The sequence below is a fragment of the Notechis scutatus genome, chromosome 1, assembly GCF_049901735.1.
Source record: "Notechis scutatus isolate UNSWTSFEM ecotype Mainland chromosome 1, rNotScu1.2, whole genome shotgun sequence".
NCBI classification, from domain to species: domain Eukaryota; kingdom Metazoa; phylum Chordata; class Lepidosauria; order Squamata; family Elapidae; genus Notechis; species Notechis scutatus.
In genome coordinates, this window is record NC_142009.1 from 205,663,867 (window position 1) to 205,682,458 (window position 18,592).

Consider the following 18,592-nt stretch of genomic DNA (forward strand, 5'->3'; position numbering starts at 1 on the left):
TCTAGTCCAACCCCCCCCCCCGCCCAAGTGGGAGACCCTACACCATTTCTGACAGATGGCAGTCCAATCTCTTCTTGAAAGTCTCAAATGATGGCGCTCCCACAACTTCCAAGGGCAAGCTGTTCCATTGGTGGATTGTTCTCACTGTCAGAAAGTTTCTCCTTGTTTCCAGGTTAAATCTCTCCTTGTTCAGTTTCCATCCATTATTCCTTGTCTGGCCTACAAGTGCTTTGGAAAACAGCTTGACCCCTTATTTTCTGTGGCAGCCCCTCAAATATTGGAAGATCGCTATCATGTCTCCCTTGGTCCTTCTCTTTATGAGACTAGCCAAGCCCAGTTCCTGCAACCGTTCGTTGTATGTTTTAGCCTCCAGTCCCCTAATCATCCTGGTTGCTCTTCTCTGTACTTTTTCTAGAGCCTCAACATCTTTTTTATAATGTGGTGACCAAAACTGGATGCAGTACTCTAGGTGTGGTCTTACTAAGGCTTGTAGCTCCTAGGAAGGATGACAAAGAATGCCAGGAGGGAATACCAAGAACATTTGATATATCCCAGCAGAGCCCAGCAAGACATGAAGATCTTCTCAACAGCTCCACTAAAGCAAGTAGACACCCATATTGGACAGTATAGCTATAGCAGTATAGCAGGAAGATGTTGGAGTCAGAAAATCACTATAGCAAAGACATTACTTCATACTGTGCAAGAGAAGGCAAGAGTAATCTTCTAGCTTCCTATGGAGGACCCTCTTTCTCCCCTTCATTCATCAGAAGGTGACTTTTGACTCAATTCCTAAATAAAGGTAAAGTGGCATCCCCATCAATAGATTGATAATTACTCCTGTTGATAGAATGCCATATGAGAACTCCTATATTGCCTAAATGAATTTCCTGGAGTGTGTTTCTGCCTTTCTCAATTGTTGATAATTTTATCATCCTTTCCTTCTATATCATTAACAACTGCAGCAATTCACTTAACAACCGTGGCAAAAAAAAAAAAAAGGTTGTAAAATCAAAGAAAAGGAAAAGATAGGTTTCAGTTTTGTTTCACTGTGGATTATTCAGCCAAAGAATTTGCAAGTCATGAGCTATATTTATCAGTGTCAATTCAGTTCATTGACTTGATGCATCTGATGAACAAAGGCTGGTTATTTCATGAATCAGTGAACGGAACAAAAAGCAGGTACAACATGCTTTTCTGACAATATAAGAATAGAAACAGATCCCTAAAAAAGACAAAGATAATCAAATTATATGGTATTCAAAGAAAATATTACTATATCTTTAATGGACATTCAGCGTTATACAAGCCATGGTCATTCATGAAGATTTAACAATCTGTACAGCCCAATTCTATTTACACAATTCTAATTGGCCAGATGGGGAAATTTTCAACAGAAGCAGACAACCTCTTTAAGGCTAAAGCCACTTTAGATTTTTCAGGAGTCACATTCTGATACAAGTACAGGATGGAGATGAAAAAAAAAAAAAACCCAAATAAAATTGTTTTAATACAATTTCATAATCTTGCTCAGCATCTATTCAATATTTTCACATTAAAAATATGAATTTGGCAGGAACTTTGGAGGAGTTTATGTAATCACACCAAACCTTTGGAGAGCCAGAGGTAGCACTATGGCCTCAGATTTTAAAGATTGTTGATCCAGGTTTGCAGGGCTTCAGCGGCAGGCAGGAATCCGCGATCGTGCACGGTTTCTGCCTGGGCTCGCCGCTGGAGCGCCCCGAGCCAACTGGCTTCGGGGCTAAGCCACCCCGTAGAGGTGGTGAAGACGGGGGAGACCCCAGCAGGGTCGAGGAGTGCCGCATCTCTCCTCCTCAGCTGGCTAAACTCCCTTTCCCAAAGGCGGTAAGAGCGGCGGTCAGAAATGACCACCTCAAAGAAGCACTCAGCCGGAAAAGAAAGTGCAGGAGGAAGTTAAGAAGTGAAAGTTTTGGCTGACCAGGACAAGAAGCAACAACTAAGGTATCCTGGAATTTAATTTTTATAAAAGATACATCACTCCCAAAGAAGTTTCGGAAGCAGCGAATGAAAGTGAAAAAGGAAAGTTTTTTTTTCACTCTCCTTCCTTACATTGACAGTGAAGAGAGCTGAATGAGAAATCAGAAAAATCCACTTTGGCACCAATAGGTAATTAAACTGGAAATATAATTAAATGCCAAGGGGACAATAAAGATTTCTGAACATTAAAAATTTTTTCTTTGCTATAAGTGGGAAGGGAGAGGAAAAGAATAAGATCAGGATTTGGAAGGAGAAGTCTGCCTGGAATTCAAAAGAATCTAAAGTTAAATCTTAATAAGACTTTCAAAAGATACATTTTAACTGGAACTTTGCAACTAAACAGTAACCCCAGGAAGAGAAAGTGAAAAAAAAAGAAAGTGTTAAAAGAAACAGTTTGTGTGTATTTGGATTGCTTGGTGACTTTGGGACTTTTGGAAATTATATTTGAATGACTAAAAACAATTGGGTGGTTGTTTAAAAAAATTCTACAATGGCATCACTTGTGGATGAACTGAAAATGGAATTTAAAAAATATAAAGAAGAGGCACAAGAAGGGAAGGGCTCTTTTGGCTCTGTTTTCCAATTTTTAGAAATGGCGATCTGTACCTACGAGAAACTACAAGAAATGACTGTGCAACAAGAAGATTGGGACAAAGAAGAAGCCATCTTTAATGAACAAGTAACTCTATTTGGGGAAGAAAGGGGAAAGGGGGGGAAAGAGAATGGAGAATTTAAGATCTAAAAAAACAGCCAAAAAAGGGAAAAATAATGTGAAGAGTGGATATAATGTTAGAAAGCAACAGAAAAGGGGAATACAGAAGAGGGAAATGGAGGTGGAGAGACAAGGGGGTAAAAAGGGGAAGAAAGGGAAGAAGGAAGGGAAGAGAAGTTACAAAGATTTGGAGCAAGATGTAAAGAAACAGGACTTATTCAGAGATAATGGGTGAAAATTTAACTTAAAAAGGGATTCTGTAAAGGTACATAAGATTGTATTGTTATATTTGTATTAGAAAATAATGTTAGAAAATTGGAAACAACATATGATTAAAAAGTGGGATAAAATAGTCAGTGTAATTCAGTAAAACTTTTGTGAATAAAATAAATGAAATGAAATAAATGAGAGAATTGAATTAGGAAAGAATGGGAACATTTTAACTACTTAATCTTTTATAAAATATAAGTTAAGTGGGGGGGAAGTAACTATGGAAAGTTTATAAGTGTTCCCATAGAAGTATGATATCTATTTGAAAAGTAATGTGTAAAATGTTTAAATTTAAATGAATATTAATATTAATGATAGAATTGAATTGGTATGGATTGTTGTTTTAACTATATTATATATTCATAATTTTTTTTCTTTTTTTAAAATACAGTGTGTAGTTTTAGAATGTACCAAGCAGAATCCGGATGGAAGTTATGTATTATATTAAGTGTTATAATTTTAGGGGAAAGATATAAAGGTGTCATACTCCAATCAGTGATTACAGGAGAAATTTTGTTTAATGAGAAAAGATAGTAGACAGTTGAAACAGGACAGACAAAGAATATAAGTATAATGATTTGAATTGAGATGAAATAAATAAAATAAAATTAAGAAAGTTAAAAGAGGGGAGAAGCTGTATAGAAAATATAGAATGGTAATAAGATATGGAATGATATATAAAAATGAGCATGAACTTGAATTTGTGTCTGTACGAAGAGATGTAACCCGGGATCAAGCTGCTTTCAAAAAAGATGTTTTATGTTTTATGTTTTGTTTGTTTATGTTTGTTTTTAAAAATCAATAAAATCTTCAAAAAAAAAAAAAGATTTTAAAGATTGTCCTTATTTGGCACTAAAAAGGTATCCATTACTTCTTGCACAAATATTGATTAATCCTGTGCTGAAATTTATTTTCTGATTCTTGGAAATCTTTTTCCTTTATTAAAAACAGCAATGCCACCACTTGTTGTTTTTTTTAAAATCCTAGACTATTTTCTAATTTCTTTCAGGTTTCTTTGAGTGGTCTTATTTATTGTTTTAAAGAGCTAGTCCATGTCACTGTTATCTTACAGATATCTCATAATCAGATACAGATAATCAGTGGAACTTCCTGCCTCCAGAAGTTGTGGGTGATCCATCACTGGAGGTTTTTAAGAAGAGATTGGACAGCCATTTGTCTGGAATGGTATAGGGTCTCCTGTTTGAGCAAAGGGTTGGACTAGAAGACCTCCAAGGTCCCTTCCAACTCTGTTATTCTGTTAAAAAATGTTCTAGGGCCATGCTGCAACTGAGAACAGCTCTGAAATCCTGGGAAAAGGATCTGCTTTAAGGAATTGCAAACAGATGATAGGTGATTTAAAACACCTTCTTGCCTTCAAATTCAATACACTACATTTTTCTCATTTTTACCTAACTTTCTATTAACATAAGGACATTCAAACTAGCCTTGTTTCTACTTCAGTATGCCAATACTTTTTGGATCCACAAAATTTTCAAATATTATTCAGATGCTGAAATTGAAAATCTTGTTCCTTGGCTATTTTTTTTTTATCTATAGGCCCACCATTATATTTTGGCTGCTATTATAATTCTTCTTCATTGTCTCAATACTTTCAATACTTACGCTGAATACAAGTTAGGGCATTGGTGATCATTGTTCTGAAGGATGGACATGCTATGGGATGAACGTTCATTTTATACGGTTTAATCACATTTAGCATTATACATATGTGCAATTAATATGCAATTCATAGAGCTCTCTCTAGGATTCCTTGCTATGCAAAGGAATTCCTCCACAAAAGTGGGAATGTTCCTTGGTAAGTCATTTAACTGAAGAAAAGAAGTTTACTACAAGCAATAATAATATCCTAAGAACAGTGATTTATTTTGCATTCAGTCCATGCTGATTCATTCCTGGATGCAATTCTACTTCCCTTGCTTTTAGTATGTACTCTTGACTGTTTCATATCCAGTTCAAAAAATAGGAACAGCTTCAAGAAATAGCTTCGGAGAGCTCAGAATAACAATTGCATTTATTTTTCACTGATAACTCTGTTGCTGCACAGTGATAGATGTAGCGCCCCCTGCTGCCAAGGAAGAGAAACAGTTGATGTTAGGAGAACTTTCAAGAGATTCTGCACAGTGTAGCAATCAATTTGGGAATTCTTGTATTTTCATCACATAGATTTTGACTGCTCATACTGCACCCACATTGTCTTACTTTTCTGGCATTTTTCAAAGGTTTTATTGGAAGAGGGATTTGTAAGTCTGATTTTGGAAAAGAAGCTATTGAAGATTATCTATCCTGAGATGAATATTTATTAATTTACTTAATGAGCTTCATGAGGTAGCTTTTAAAATACGAAAAGCATAAAAAACTTTAACCAGTCATTAAGATATGCTGACAACTATAAACTGTAGGAAAAAATGTAGAGTTCCATAGTAACAGTTAACAATTAAATAAAATCAGAGTTAATATTTGCTTCAAATGAAGTGTGCTTCTATATTTGCCCTATGAAGTATATAGTGCAGGGGTGGGCAAACTTTTTGGCTCGGGGGCCACATTGACTTTTAAAATTTGACAGACGGGCCGGGTCAGCACAAGATTTTTGGGAATCGACCCCCTTCCCCCTCTTCTCCTCCTTCTCCTCCCCTCGGAGGCCACCTGAGTCAGGAGTTGCTACCGCCGGCGTGGCTCGCGCGGCTCCAGTCCCGCGTTGCCTCGGGAAGGGAAAGGCAAAAAGGAAGAGCCGCGGTGCTTTGCAACGGGAGCAGCGGCACCGGAGGCTCAGGCTCAGCGGATACTGGTTTTGCCTTTTCCTTCCCAAGGCAACGCGGGACTGGAGCCACACAGAGCTGCGCCGGCGGTAGCAACTCCTGACAGCCCCAGCTGGACACCTGAGCGGAGCCTGGGCGAAACTGCCTGTTGCTGCTGCCGGAGCACCGCCGGGTCGCCTCCTCCAAGCAGCCTGCCTGCCCACCGGGCTTCCCCTCTGCCGCGCGGCTCGGGGCCAGGCGTGAGCGGCCGCAAGTTAAAAGGAAGCCAAAAGTTGCTGGGAAGTTGCTCGGGTGCTGGGAGCAGGCTTTAAAGTGCTGCCCGAGCAAAGTTTAAGCAGCCCGCTCGCCCGCCAGGCGAATCCTTCCTGCTCCTCGGCGGAAGACGCTCCAGCCTGCAAACTTTGCCTTTGCAAAGTTTAAGCCTGGAAGCCCGGAAACCCAAGCAACTTCCCAGCAACTTTCGGCTTCCTTTTAACTCGCAGGCGCTCGTGCCTGGCGGAGGGGAAGCCCGGAGCCTCCTCCAAGCAGTCCGCCCACCCGTCCGCCGGGCTTCCCCTCTGCCGCGCGCTCGGGGCCAGGTGCGAGCGCCCGCGAGTTAAAACGAAGCGGAAAGTTGCTGGGAAGTTGCTCGGTGCTGGGAGCAGGCTTTTAAAGTGCCGCCCGAGCAGGACCGCTGAGCCGGGAAACGGGCACCAAGGCAGGGCAAGGCTCCACCAGCAGCGGCCTAGCTTTAGGTGGCTCCAAGCAGCCCGCCCCGCCCTCCAGGTGGAACCCTTCCCGCTCCTTGGCGGGAAGACGCTCCAGCCTTTCCAAAGGTTTAAGCCTGGAAGCCCCGGAAAAAAAAGGGGGATCGGCAGGGACTCACCTTTGGAGAGGTCGCACTCAAAGGTGATTTCGAACTCCCAGCCGAGGCCTTTGCAAATTTCTTTTCTTTCCTACCCCTAGATCGCTCCGCACTGTTTTGCAGCTTTGGGGGCCACGCGGCACAGGGCAATACGCCACGCCCAGCAATTTTTTTCAGGGGCGGGCCGAATTGGACAGACCAATGGCAGCGATTTTTTTCGGGGCGGGCTGCATTGGACAGACCAACGGGCCGGATGTGGCCCCGGGCCGTAGTTTGCCCACCCCTGATATAGTGTGTTCCCAAACCATTTGACAGAACATGTGTTTATCTTTGTAGATAATATACTTAACACACTTAACTACCCAAGTAAAAGAAATGATATAAAAATTAAAGGATGAATGTACACATTTCTTTAAATGCAATAGTTATCAAGATCTGGAACTCCGTGTTAGTTTAACAGGATTGTGTAGGATTCATTTTAGAGAAAAAATTGATCCAAATTTCTTACTTCATCATAATGATCAGAAAGCACTTATTTTCAGTAATTTTGTATCAGTTGTTGCAAATAGTTGTGCTAGTTTGCTGCTGTGGTTCCCAGCATGAATCACCAATATGCATGAAATGAATGGGATTTTTCCCTTCAATTTCTGTTTCACTTATAATATAAACAGAGAAAGGATGTCTAAAATAGAAGAAGAAATTTGCAAATACCAAATTCCATTCTTTACCCAGGCAGTTTCAAAGGTGAGGAAGGGACAAGAAATATCCACAAATTTACTTAAGTTTTATGATTGCATTCAGTGATTGTCTATGATGTTTAACTCAATTTATTGTCGCAACCTTGAGTTTTACCTGATACCTGAAGGCGTCATCTGTAAGCAAATTAAAGGGAAGATCAACATGAAGAAAAATGGTATGTAAAAATAGTAAAGCAGAATATCAGTCAGCACTGAAACAATCCACATACTGGTTTCTCAACCCAGAAAGTGCTGTTAAATAGGCTGCTTACTAAGCAAGGTAGAAAAAGTGCTGATGGTCTTATTAAAAACCAAACATCAGTCATAGTTTGATGTAGCATGCACTACACTAATTTAGTAAACTCCCTTTACTTGGAAATCGCTTCTGGACTTTGTGCTTGAGGTGGAAAAAAATAATGAAACTTTGACCTTGGGCTTTGCCAATTAGATAGATTTGTTGATATAGAAATGGCTAGTTTAAACTATTATGTGAAAGTAAAAAGTTGATCCTCCCCTCCCAGTAATTCTGATTTAATTAGAAAAGTCTTTAAACAGCTATAGAAGATTGTCCCATAACCATTCCTAGTAAAAAAAGAAAAAAGAAAAGAAACACCAGGTAACTTGATGCCTTCAAGTCAGTGTTGACTTCTGGCAACTGCTTGGACAAGTCCATATAATTTTCTTAGGAAGAATTTTGAAGTAATTTGCTCTTGCCTGCTTCCTTGAGTTGAGAGAGGATGACTGGCCCAGAGTCACCAAACTGGCTTTGTGCATCAGGTGGGACTAGAATTCATGGTCTCCAGCCTGGTGCCTTCACCACTATATTAAACTGATTCTCAGACAATTAGATTTGTACAAAACTTTATTTCCCCTAAACTGTAGCTTCATTGGCAGTTATGAAATACTGTTTATATTTCCAGTTGGTTTTAATGTACAGCTTTGTTATTCTTATTCCCTTTAGACAGAACCTATTACAGTCAGGACCTCACATTTAAAAAAAAAGAGAGGAAGGGGAAAATCTTTAACATTTGAAAACCTGGAAAATACAGGTAGTCCTCGACTTACAACCACAATGGAGCCCCAGATTTTTGTTCCTAAGTGAGACACTTGTGAAGTGAGTTATGCCTCATTTTATGACCTTTCTTGCCACAGTGGTTAAGTGAAACATTGGAATTGTTAAGTTAGTAATGTGGTTGTTACATGAATCAGTTTGTCAGAAGGTCACAAAACGGGATCACATCCCGATTCAATTTTTTTTACTACCGGTTCTGTGGGTGTGGTTTGGTGGGCGTGGCAGGGGAAGGATACTGTAAAATCTCCAGTCAGAGGTGGGATTTGCCGGTTCTCTGAACTACTCAACATTTCCGCTACCGGTTCTCCAGAACTGGTCAGAACCTACTGAATACCACCTCTGCCCCAGGACACTGTAACCATCATAAATATGAACCAGTTGCCAAGCATCTGGATTTTGATCATATGACCATGGGGATGCTGCAATGGTCGTAAGTGTGAGAAATCATCATAAGGCACTTTTCTCAGTGCCGTTGTAACTTTGAACAATCACTACATGAACTTTTGTAAGTCGAAGACTATCCGTATTGATGTAAATAGTATGGGTTAACTTCACAAATTGAGAGGCTGATTTTTTTTCAAAGTAGAGCCGAGCTCGGTGTCTAAGAATGGACTGTCCTTTTATTTGCTATAGTTCAACTTTAAATCTGTCATAAGATGGTTGTGAATCAAGACCACAACTCTACCCTTGTAATTAAAGAGGTCTTGAAAAATGAAAGCATAAGTGCTAAATATGTTTCCAGATTACTCCAGGCCATAGGCAAGAGCTCATGTGATTGAATTATCCTTCATTCAATCAATCTGTTTGTAAAGCAATCAATCAAATAGAAAACTAGAGCCCAAAGAGACAGTTTTAGTTAAATCACAGTCTATCTAATTTCTCCCCAGGATTTTTTGGGTGGGTGGTGGTGATGATTTGAGTCACCTAGTGATGTTTCTTCAGTAACACTGAAACCTTAGCACTTCGTTACTGTATTTATCTACATTTGAGTTTGAAATTTAATTCTGATTGCTCCCTTTATTGCTGTTTTCAGTTGAGTGGGGACAATTCTCCAATATTCACATAGAATATGTTTCACAAGCATCATTTTTGACCCAGAGAAAAGGCTGCTCTTTCTTCTTAAGGTAATGGAGAAGCCATATTCCATTAGCTTGGAATGAGTTACTTGGTTTCATGCCTATAATAAGACACCATAGTTGCTGTCATGTCCAAACACAACAAATATGCTTGAGTATGCCTAATGTCACAGGCATACAATTCATGAAGGAATATCTTTACTATCAAATGGGAAAGATTTTGATTTGTTTTTAATGTAATTCCTAAGAAATTATTGGGAGAGAGAGGTTGTTTTCAAATCAGGACAAGATCCAGTGTGGCTTACACCCTTAAAATATATCACTCCAAAAAACTGTGTCTGCCAATTTTGGAATCTGGAAACTGCTGAAGGAGCTCAGAATGCAAGTTCCTGCATAATAACTTGTGAAGGAAATCCATTGCAAATACACTAGTTTTACACCACTTCAAACCTGATGTGGATTTGCAAGCAGAATCTATGAATTGCATTTATGAAATGAATTTCCTATATTCAGGAGTTCAATCCTGAGCAGCTGAAGGTTGACTCAGCCTTCCTCCTTCTGAGGTGGGTAAAATGAGCACCCAAATTGTTGGGGGCAATATGCTGATTATGTAAACTGCTTAGAGAAGGCTGTAAAGCACTGTGAAGAAGTATAGAAGTCTAGGTGCTAGTGTTTGTTTATTTATTTGTTTGTTTGTTTGTTTGATTGATTGATTTCTATAGCTATCCAACTCAACCAAGTGACTCTGGGTGGCTTACAATTCTAAAATTATAAAACAAATTTAAAAAAAACACAATAAAAACATCCATAAAATAAATAAGCACAAACAGCAGCCTTGATTATTAATGAACCAATACTAAAGACATACATGATATAAAAAACATGTTTTTATCATTTCTGAAATGATAGGCAACGTGCCCCCTCACCAAACTAACCAAATACAGCAAGAGAGGAATCCTGGTTTTGAGCAGGAAAAATGAAGCTTTTATGGTACCTGTGAAGAACGTCCTTTAATTTTTGAACAACCAATTTAAGTGCAAATATTTATAGTATTTCTGATATTGTACAGAGATACTACATAACTTTATCTCTAAGTAGACCATTCTTCTAACACTGTTTTATGAGCTATTTGATTGTTCTTAGACTGTTTTATACCAGCTGTCTTTATTATATACTGAGGATTATAACTGGTAATTTTATTCATCCTATCAAATTACAGTGCATGTTCCTCTGGAGTGGAGAAATGGAGAACAAGTTTGGATTTATTTATTTTTTTAATATGAATTTATCCTAGTCATACCTCACAAACCTTATAACATCAGCATCTGTCTGAATTTTGCAATGTGATTCAATAAACAAACACAGTTGGGAGAGTATATATCACTTTTTGCATTCAACAAAAGGAATTGCAAGGAATACATAAATTGGGAATATAATATAGATATTAGGAAAATGTAGATATAACATGTAAACCAAATGTGTACAAATTTCACATAACTATTTTATTCTGGCAATGAAAATTTTATTCATGAATGGGTCAAGAAGAACTCATATTTTGGAAACAGAAAATTGACAGATTTTCCAGTTCTTCTCTCCTTTTTATTTTTTGCAATAATTTTATTAAAGATTATAAAGTTAAAGATAAAAGATTAATACAAACTAAAGAAAAAATAAAACGTAAAGACAAAGAAAAGTACAGAGATAGAAAACAGAAAAGAAAAAAGAAAGAAAAAGGAGATATATAAAAGATGGTTCCCCCCTCTGTCCAAACAAGTATAAATAATTTTAGTAACTTAATACTTCTGCCAACATTTTCCCCTTCTTTCTGTATCTTATCCTTTATGAATAATCAAATAGTAAAAATCATCATTCAGTCCTTATCAGCAAACGTCTATTAAGAACTATCAGAAATATTAACATATATAATTTAATCAAAAGATATCCATTTTGATCTATAATAAAAAAAATCCATTTTGTTATCCAAACTTATCACTAAGAAATAAAACAAAAGGAATCGCTCCCCACTTGTAAACAGACAGATTTGCCAATTCTGTTGCCTTTATTTTTGAATCAAATCAAATCCAATAAAATATCAGACCCTATGTTTTTTCTTTGAAGTATTTTTTTTAAAAACTACTCATCTTGACAATTTTCTTCAGAACATTAACAGGAATTTAAAACAGCTGAATGAAAAGACATCAATTTGTCATATGAAAATATGAAGCCTTGGAAGAGGTATCTCTAATACTCCCCCGACATTCAAAAATTAAAAATACAAATGTATTATGTGCTAACTTACTCATCACAATCAGTTGAAAACTACCTCTAACTAAACCACCTTACTTTTATTTAGGTGAAGAAGATAAGTTCTTTGAGAACGAAGGTTATGAAAGGTAGGATTATAGCTTCATCTTAAAGTTTAAATTTGTTTTTTGTTTTTTTTGCGGTGGGGGAGGTTGAATAAAAGATGAAACGAAAAAGATAGGCTGGCACAGAGAATCATAATAAAGAAAGAACTCCCAAACAATGTGATGCTGAGAGAGTCTATATACCACCAGGAGTTTAAAGGCTAAGGGGGCATGAAAACACTTCAATGTGATGGAACCTCCATCAGGTATGTGCCAAGAAGGAAAGAATCAGTGCTTCAAGAGAACCAATTTGATGCATTTCAGGTGATTTCTTCTGCATGCTGGAATAAGAAAGTTTCAAACAAAGATCTCCTTATTCTGGTGCCTCACAAAAAGCTGCATCCAGCATACAAAGCAATTATTTGTTCAGCCCTGTTCTCCTGTGAGATAATTGCATGAATTGTGATGTGTGAGATGAATCTCCAAAGACAATATTTCCAGCGTTCTATTCATCCTTAAGATGAAAAGGGAGAGAGTAGAGGAAAGGAACTATGAGTTGTGCCTCCAAAGGAGGCTCACTCCTCAGCGTATTGGGGTTATTGCATACTTAACCACCACAGGGCATCTCTAAGCAGCCAAAAGAAAAAAGAAAGGATTCTGCAAGATTTATTTGGTTTTGTTATACAAGATGCTGGCAGTAAAGAGCTTTTGTTAAACCTAAAGACTTTTATGAACATAAAATCAAATTAAACAGCACATTAAGGGTACTATCTTTTCTGACTGATGTGCACGCGCAAACAACTCTCATTAGCAGTAATGGCAGTTACGCACGCGCATCACTCGGTGAACAGATCCCTAAGTGCTTTATTGTTTTTCCTGGAGATTTTTCTCTATTGGACTTTAATTAAGCTCCTGCTAGGCTTACAAGTTTTTCTTTTCTTTTCTTTTTTTGGGGGTTTTCCAAAAGAAAACAAAAGTGAAATCAGTTTCTTTGCCCAATAAGATTTCTCTCCCCCTCCCATTGTTACAATTATGGCAGAGATATTAAAATTAAAGATCTTTTAGAAATAGGACACCTGTCCTGAAAGGGAAGTCATGCCACACTGAAATAGATTTTGCCAAACTGATGGGGGAGAAAAGAGAATGACTCGTCCTGTGATGTTAACAACAGCTTGATTGACACAAATCAGCAGGTGAAACTTTTATTGCTTTTGATGTTAATAAACCTGCTGTTGAGGATGCAACTGCAGAATCGCAAACCTAAGCTGTCAAAATATTATAATGATGATGATGATGATGATGATGATGATGATGATGATGATGATGATGATGATGTTATAAACTATTATAAGCACAATGAATACACATGGTTGGGACTGCAAAAGACAAATCTTTCACTGTGTTGCTACTGTACACAGAGTTTCCGTTTTCTCTGGGGCCATGCACATACTATATAATATTCCAAATTACGAATATTAATCTTTCCTAACAATGTCATGTTTGGAGTGCCTGAATTATGAGCAAAATATGTCGGGGATTTTATACACACGCATACATATGCACACACAGAAAGACACATGTATGCATGTATGTTGTATGTTATGTGTGTTCTGGATGCAACTCTTTTGATCCGAAGGCCTTTTTTTGTTTCCTTTAGAAAAAACGCATAGGTATTTAATTAACTCCTACTGTATGTGATGTACTTACTTATTGCCTCCACAAACTGTTCAAAGAAGCAGTATGGGAACAGAGGCTCAGGCAGTTCTCTGAAAAACATCTTGAGTGCTCCGGTGACAACGTGGATGTCCTCCCACTGGCTGTCATCCAAATTCAGCTTCTCTTCTGGGAAAACACGAGGAGAAATGGAACAACTGGTTTTAATGAAACAATTACAAGACACTAATTATTATGTTAATGTTTGCCTACTATCATCAGCAACCGTTAACAGCCTTCTGCACCTAGAGGTTTGGTGCTGTGCATGTTTTTTTTTTCCTCTCTCTCTCTCTCTCCTCTTTTCTTTCTATTTTTTTTCCCCGTCGGAAGAGAACATTTTCAATGGAATACCATCTGTAGGAATGCAGCTAACGGAAAAAAACAAAACAAAAACAAAACAACCTCCCTCCACCAAACCCTCCCTCCACCTCTCACCCCGCCCACTCCAAGAAGAAGAGGCACAAAGAGACTGGAACATTGACACAGGATGTCAAATACATTTATTCCCAGAATGCATCAGTAGGAAAAATTAGCATCCCGGCTCAACATGATTCAAAGCTATTTGATTTCAAGGCCAAGGGGCTAAGAGTTGCCAATGATGACCAGCTCAAGGGACCGGCCTAAAGGCCTTGCTGCGCCAACAGGAGACATATGCTAAACACAGGAATACAAAATGAGTTATTGCTTTACATGTGTTACTGTTGCCATGTACAAGGGAATAATGGGCAACCCTTTCCCCTCACCCCCCCCTTTCGTTTCATTTCTCTTTTTCTGAATGCAATGCCATCAAGGAATTTGAGGGGGGGGGGAGATATTAATTCCAAACTTCAAAAATATTTTGTTTGTTTGTTTCTTTTTTCTTTTTTTTTTAAACTCGGGGAAGATTCGCCCAGCAACAATATTAGACAGACCCCTGTTGGCCTATCTAAGCTATGCAAAGCTGTCAAAAATGATAACACGCTAAAGACAAACCACACATGCTTGCAAAACTGATTTTCTGAACAACAGAAATCCTTTCTTTTGAAGCTTGACTGAGCTGGAAATTTAAATATAAAAGGAGAAGAAAGGCAAAAAAAATAATAATTTTAATAGAAAAGATAGGGAGATTATTACTTTGCTTTCCTTTGAATACTTGTTAGAAACATCTGGTATTATTTTACAGCAACAATAAACCCCAGACCTGACACAACTCACAAAAAGTAAAAAAGCCTGTCAGTCTGAATTAAAAGGAAACAACATTTTCTATAGTATCACCTGTTCCCCGAAATGACAGAATTCTTTTTAAAAGTGGCATTGTTTTTACTGAGCTATTCACTTAATATGTCAGCATAAAACTATTGGAGAACAATAAAAATATAATCCCAGTAATTCTGATAAATAAATAAGTAGGCCTTATTTAGCGGTTGGTAATGCAGTATTATTAATTGTATGTGGAAATTTTTTTTTAAAAGCCATGTACATTTTTCACCGTAATAGTTACTTCTCTTTGTAGAAGGAATTTAAATTTAACACAGATCTGATCCTCCCCCCCTGCATTAACATCCATGTATCTTTTTAGGTGAACCATTTTTTTTTTACAAATTATTCACTGAAAAGTATTCTTTTAAGTATACTTAAAAAAAAAAAAAGATTTTCGATCCACACAAAAACAATTAGGCTCTTGAAATTTAATAAAAGAGTGAGCTTAAAAACAAAGCAGGCAAATCAGCAAAAAAAAAAAAAAAATCCTTCAAGATAAAATTTGATTGATTGTATTTCAACAATTAGCCTTTTATTTATTTATTTATTTCCCTAACATGCCATTGAAATAAGACAGGCAGTGACTTAGCAGGCCAGTTTTACACAGTTGTCTACTCACAATAGCTTTAGAAGGAGAGACCTGGTGGGGTTTACTGTCACTTTAAAGAACAGGGTGGGTTTTCACATTGTTGAAATCTGTCAGATATTTTGAAATGTCCTTCTCACTATGGTGCCACACCCCCTGCGTGCCCTTATAATAAAATTGGTTTTACTCCTGATTAAATCATTTTCTCCCTACCCTCTACCATCCTTCTCATAATGGACCTGTGTGCACTACAGCTGGTGTTCTTCCCATGGTACCAATTCTTACTTTATCTTTTAAGCACTTTGCTGCTAAGATCTCATGCAGAGTGCTTATGTTTTGTTAAGAGCTTCATTCTTAGAGAAATAGCTTAACACATGTTCTAAAAATGTTGTACAACTTATTGCTTAAAACACATTTTGAAAATATATAAGCACCATAGCTCTGGCACCAATCTTTAAGTAGAAGCCTTTAAAAACAGAACAGAACAGGGAATATATATATATAAAATATAAATATAAATATAAATGTATATAAATATATATTTGGCTTTTTTTTTTTACTCCTTCCATCTACCCCCATACATTTGGTTGAATAATTTAAAGAGGAATACACTGATTTGAAGACATTATCAAGAATTATCTACCCAGATTTTTGCAGCCTATCCAGATCTTCAAAGAAAAGTGTTAGGAATTATCATCTTGAAAGCAAAGGGTGTCATTTTACCCTCAAGGAATAAATGATTTTTTAAAAAAAAAGTTTGCAGAAAGGAAGCCTGCCAAATTAAAAGGAATTGAAACTCCCCTTCTTCCTCACCCAAGATAGCCCTTAAATTTTGATCATTAGCCACATTTGAATAAAGCTGAATATAAACTACAATAGGACTTCTTCAAGGGTGGCCTCCTTAGTAGAGGACGTCAATCTTGAATTGGTTGCAGGGGTTGTATAATTTATGCTTGCATACATGCATGCAAACTCACATGTATGCTATGGAGACTGTATGACAACATGTGTGAACCTGCAGATAGTATTAATAGCCCAGCAAATATATTTAGGTTTTTTTTTTCTTTGCAACAACACCTGCAAGAAAATGTTTCAATAAATCATCATCTCATTTAAGAAGTCTGCTCCATCGTGCAGCTTTCTAGTCCGTTAGGAACTCAACTAAGCCTCATTTGTTTTCTTTTAGTTTGCTCACATGATATACAACTGTCCTTAGTTTTTGACACCCAGTCAATCTTTAATCTTTGAAAGCCACCTTTTATATTTTTAAAAGAATGATGCACTTGTCTAAGTCATAAAGTTCCCCAAGCATGCTGATACATTCCTCTTGGTTTTCAGTAGCACAAAACCGTCTCCATTTCTGTCTCTACTCAGGCACTGTGCAATTAAGGATTATGATGATAATAAACAATAACAGGATTTGCAGCGTGGACCCATGAAAGAGGGCTATTACTGTACATCTGACTTGGAGCAATGCTGGATCGTTGTTTTGTGTTTGAGTTGAAGAGTGCTCTAGGTCATAAGTTAGCCAGTTCACGTCCCCTACTATTAGTGGAAGATGAACAGACAAATTGTTGGAATATGTAAGGTCCCTTCTTGAGCAAACAAAGTGCTTTATTAGACTTCTGAGTATGAATGAGAGAGAACGTGAATATGGCGAATATGAATTTTGGTCAAGGCTAAAAAAAGGAGTACTGTATATTCTCCTTAGTAAAGAAAAAGAGAGAGACATGAACATGCACACACACACACAATCACACATAGACAGAGAGAATATCTCATCACTCCCACCCATACTCAGAAGGGAAGGTGCAAAGAATAAAAATAAATAAACATAGACTGAAGCAGAGCAGGAATAATTAGATTTGAGCATGGAAATTTTCTTTCTTGGAGAGTTCAGGTATGTGGAGATCTGGAAAATGGATCAACTGATTTGCAGCAATATTATTTTCTCTCATCCAGCTGATCTTAAGTTGTTCATAAATCTATCCAGCATTAATAGAAAGGGGGTCTGTCTCTGGTGCTTTTTCCTTTCAAAAGGAGGAAGTGTTGCCGCTGAAACACCTCCCAACTAAAGCAAGATACCACAACACTAAACAACAGTGGTTTATTTTCTGAATATTTTGGGAAATAATCCCCCCTCATCAGTTGAAAAGTCCATCTCATGTCATGTTATAGTGTTTTAGAGGCATCCCTGCTCTTTTTTCAATGTGTGTTTGTGCGTGTCTATGTGTATATGCATGTGTGTGTGTGTGTGTGTGTGTGTGTGTGTGTGTGTGTACGTATTAGATTTATGGGATTCTGAAAGGGCGTCCTCTCTATTTTGGTTCTGGAAACTGCAATCACAGATAAAAGGTCACAGACCGTTTCCTAGGAGATATTCTTATATATTGTCTCACCTAGCTAATCTGATTCCTAAGGGATCCTTTTTCAAATGTTCTTTCTGGAAGAAGAGACAGACCTTAATTAAATCTCTATGTTTGACTAAATACATAGGTATTCCTAAGCCCAGTCCAAAAGGTGATGCCTAGCTGATTTCGCTTATCAGTCACCCACTGGACATGCATTAATTCTTCTATCTGCTTTAGAAGGGCAATATTCCCATCTGCCTTTTTTTAAAAATAGATATCTCAAAATCTATTTCTAGAGACTTTCGTAACTGTTTACATTTGCAACATCTTGTAACATACGGCAGCTTTCTATGCATCTTCCTGTAATTTACATAAAAGCTTGTGTAAATTATTGGAAACCTTTTTTTAAAATGCAAATCAACCTGCTTTTATTCTTTGGTATGTATATGCTATATATGTATGTATATGTACAGTAACTAGACTCCTCTGTTCAGGCTTTCCAAATGCAAATTCCTTCAAAGTCATTTTTAAAAATATGGTTACCACTATTTCCATACAACTTCTAATAGCATACCTTTTTGTCGGATGTGTGTTGCTGTGGATTCATGGATGTTGGATTTGGGAAAAACTACCAGTAATGGATTTCACACAGTGGTGGTATTCAAATTTTTGTACTACTGGTTCTGTGGTGGGCGTAGTGTGGCTTGGTGGGCGTGGTATGGCTTGGTGGGCGTGGCTTGATGGGCATGACAGGGGAAGGATACTATAAAATCCCCATTCCCTCCCCACCCCACTAACCTGCTTTCCAGCTCCATTCTCCTGTGCAGAAGAAGACCCAGCTAATCAGCTGG

General features: G+C 37.7%; 1 protein-coding gene across 2 annotated transcripts in view; it reads right to left on the reverse strand.

Annotated features, from left to right (window-relative positions):
• ARHGAP15 (Rho GTPase activating protein 15) overlaps positions 1 to 18,592 on the reverse strand; it is a 466,873-nt gene that overhangs the window by 69,893 nt on the left and 378,388 nt on the right. For both annotated transcript variants that reach the window (XM_087950078.1, XM_026673513.2), the window contains one exon: positions 13,560 to 13,694. In XM_087950078.1, the coding sequence (XP_087806204.1) occupies positions 13,560 to 13,694 (135 nt within the window). The remainder of the gene's footprint in view (positions 1 to 13,559; positions 13,695 to 18,592) is intronic.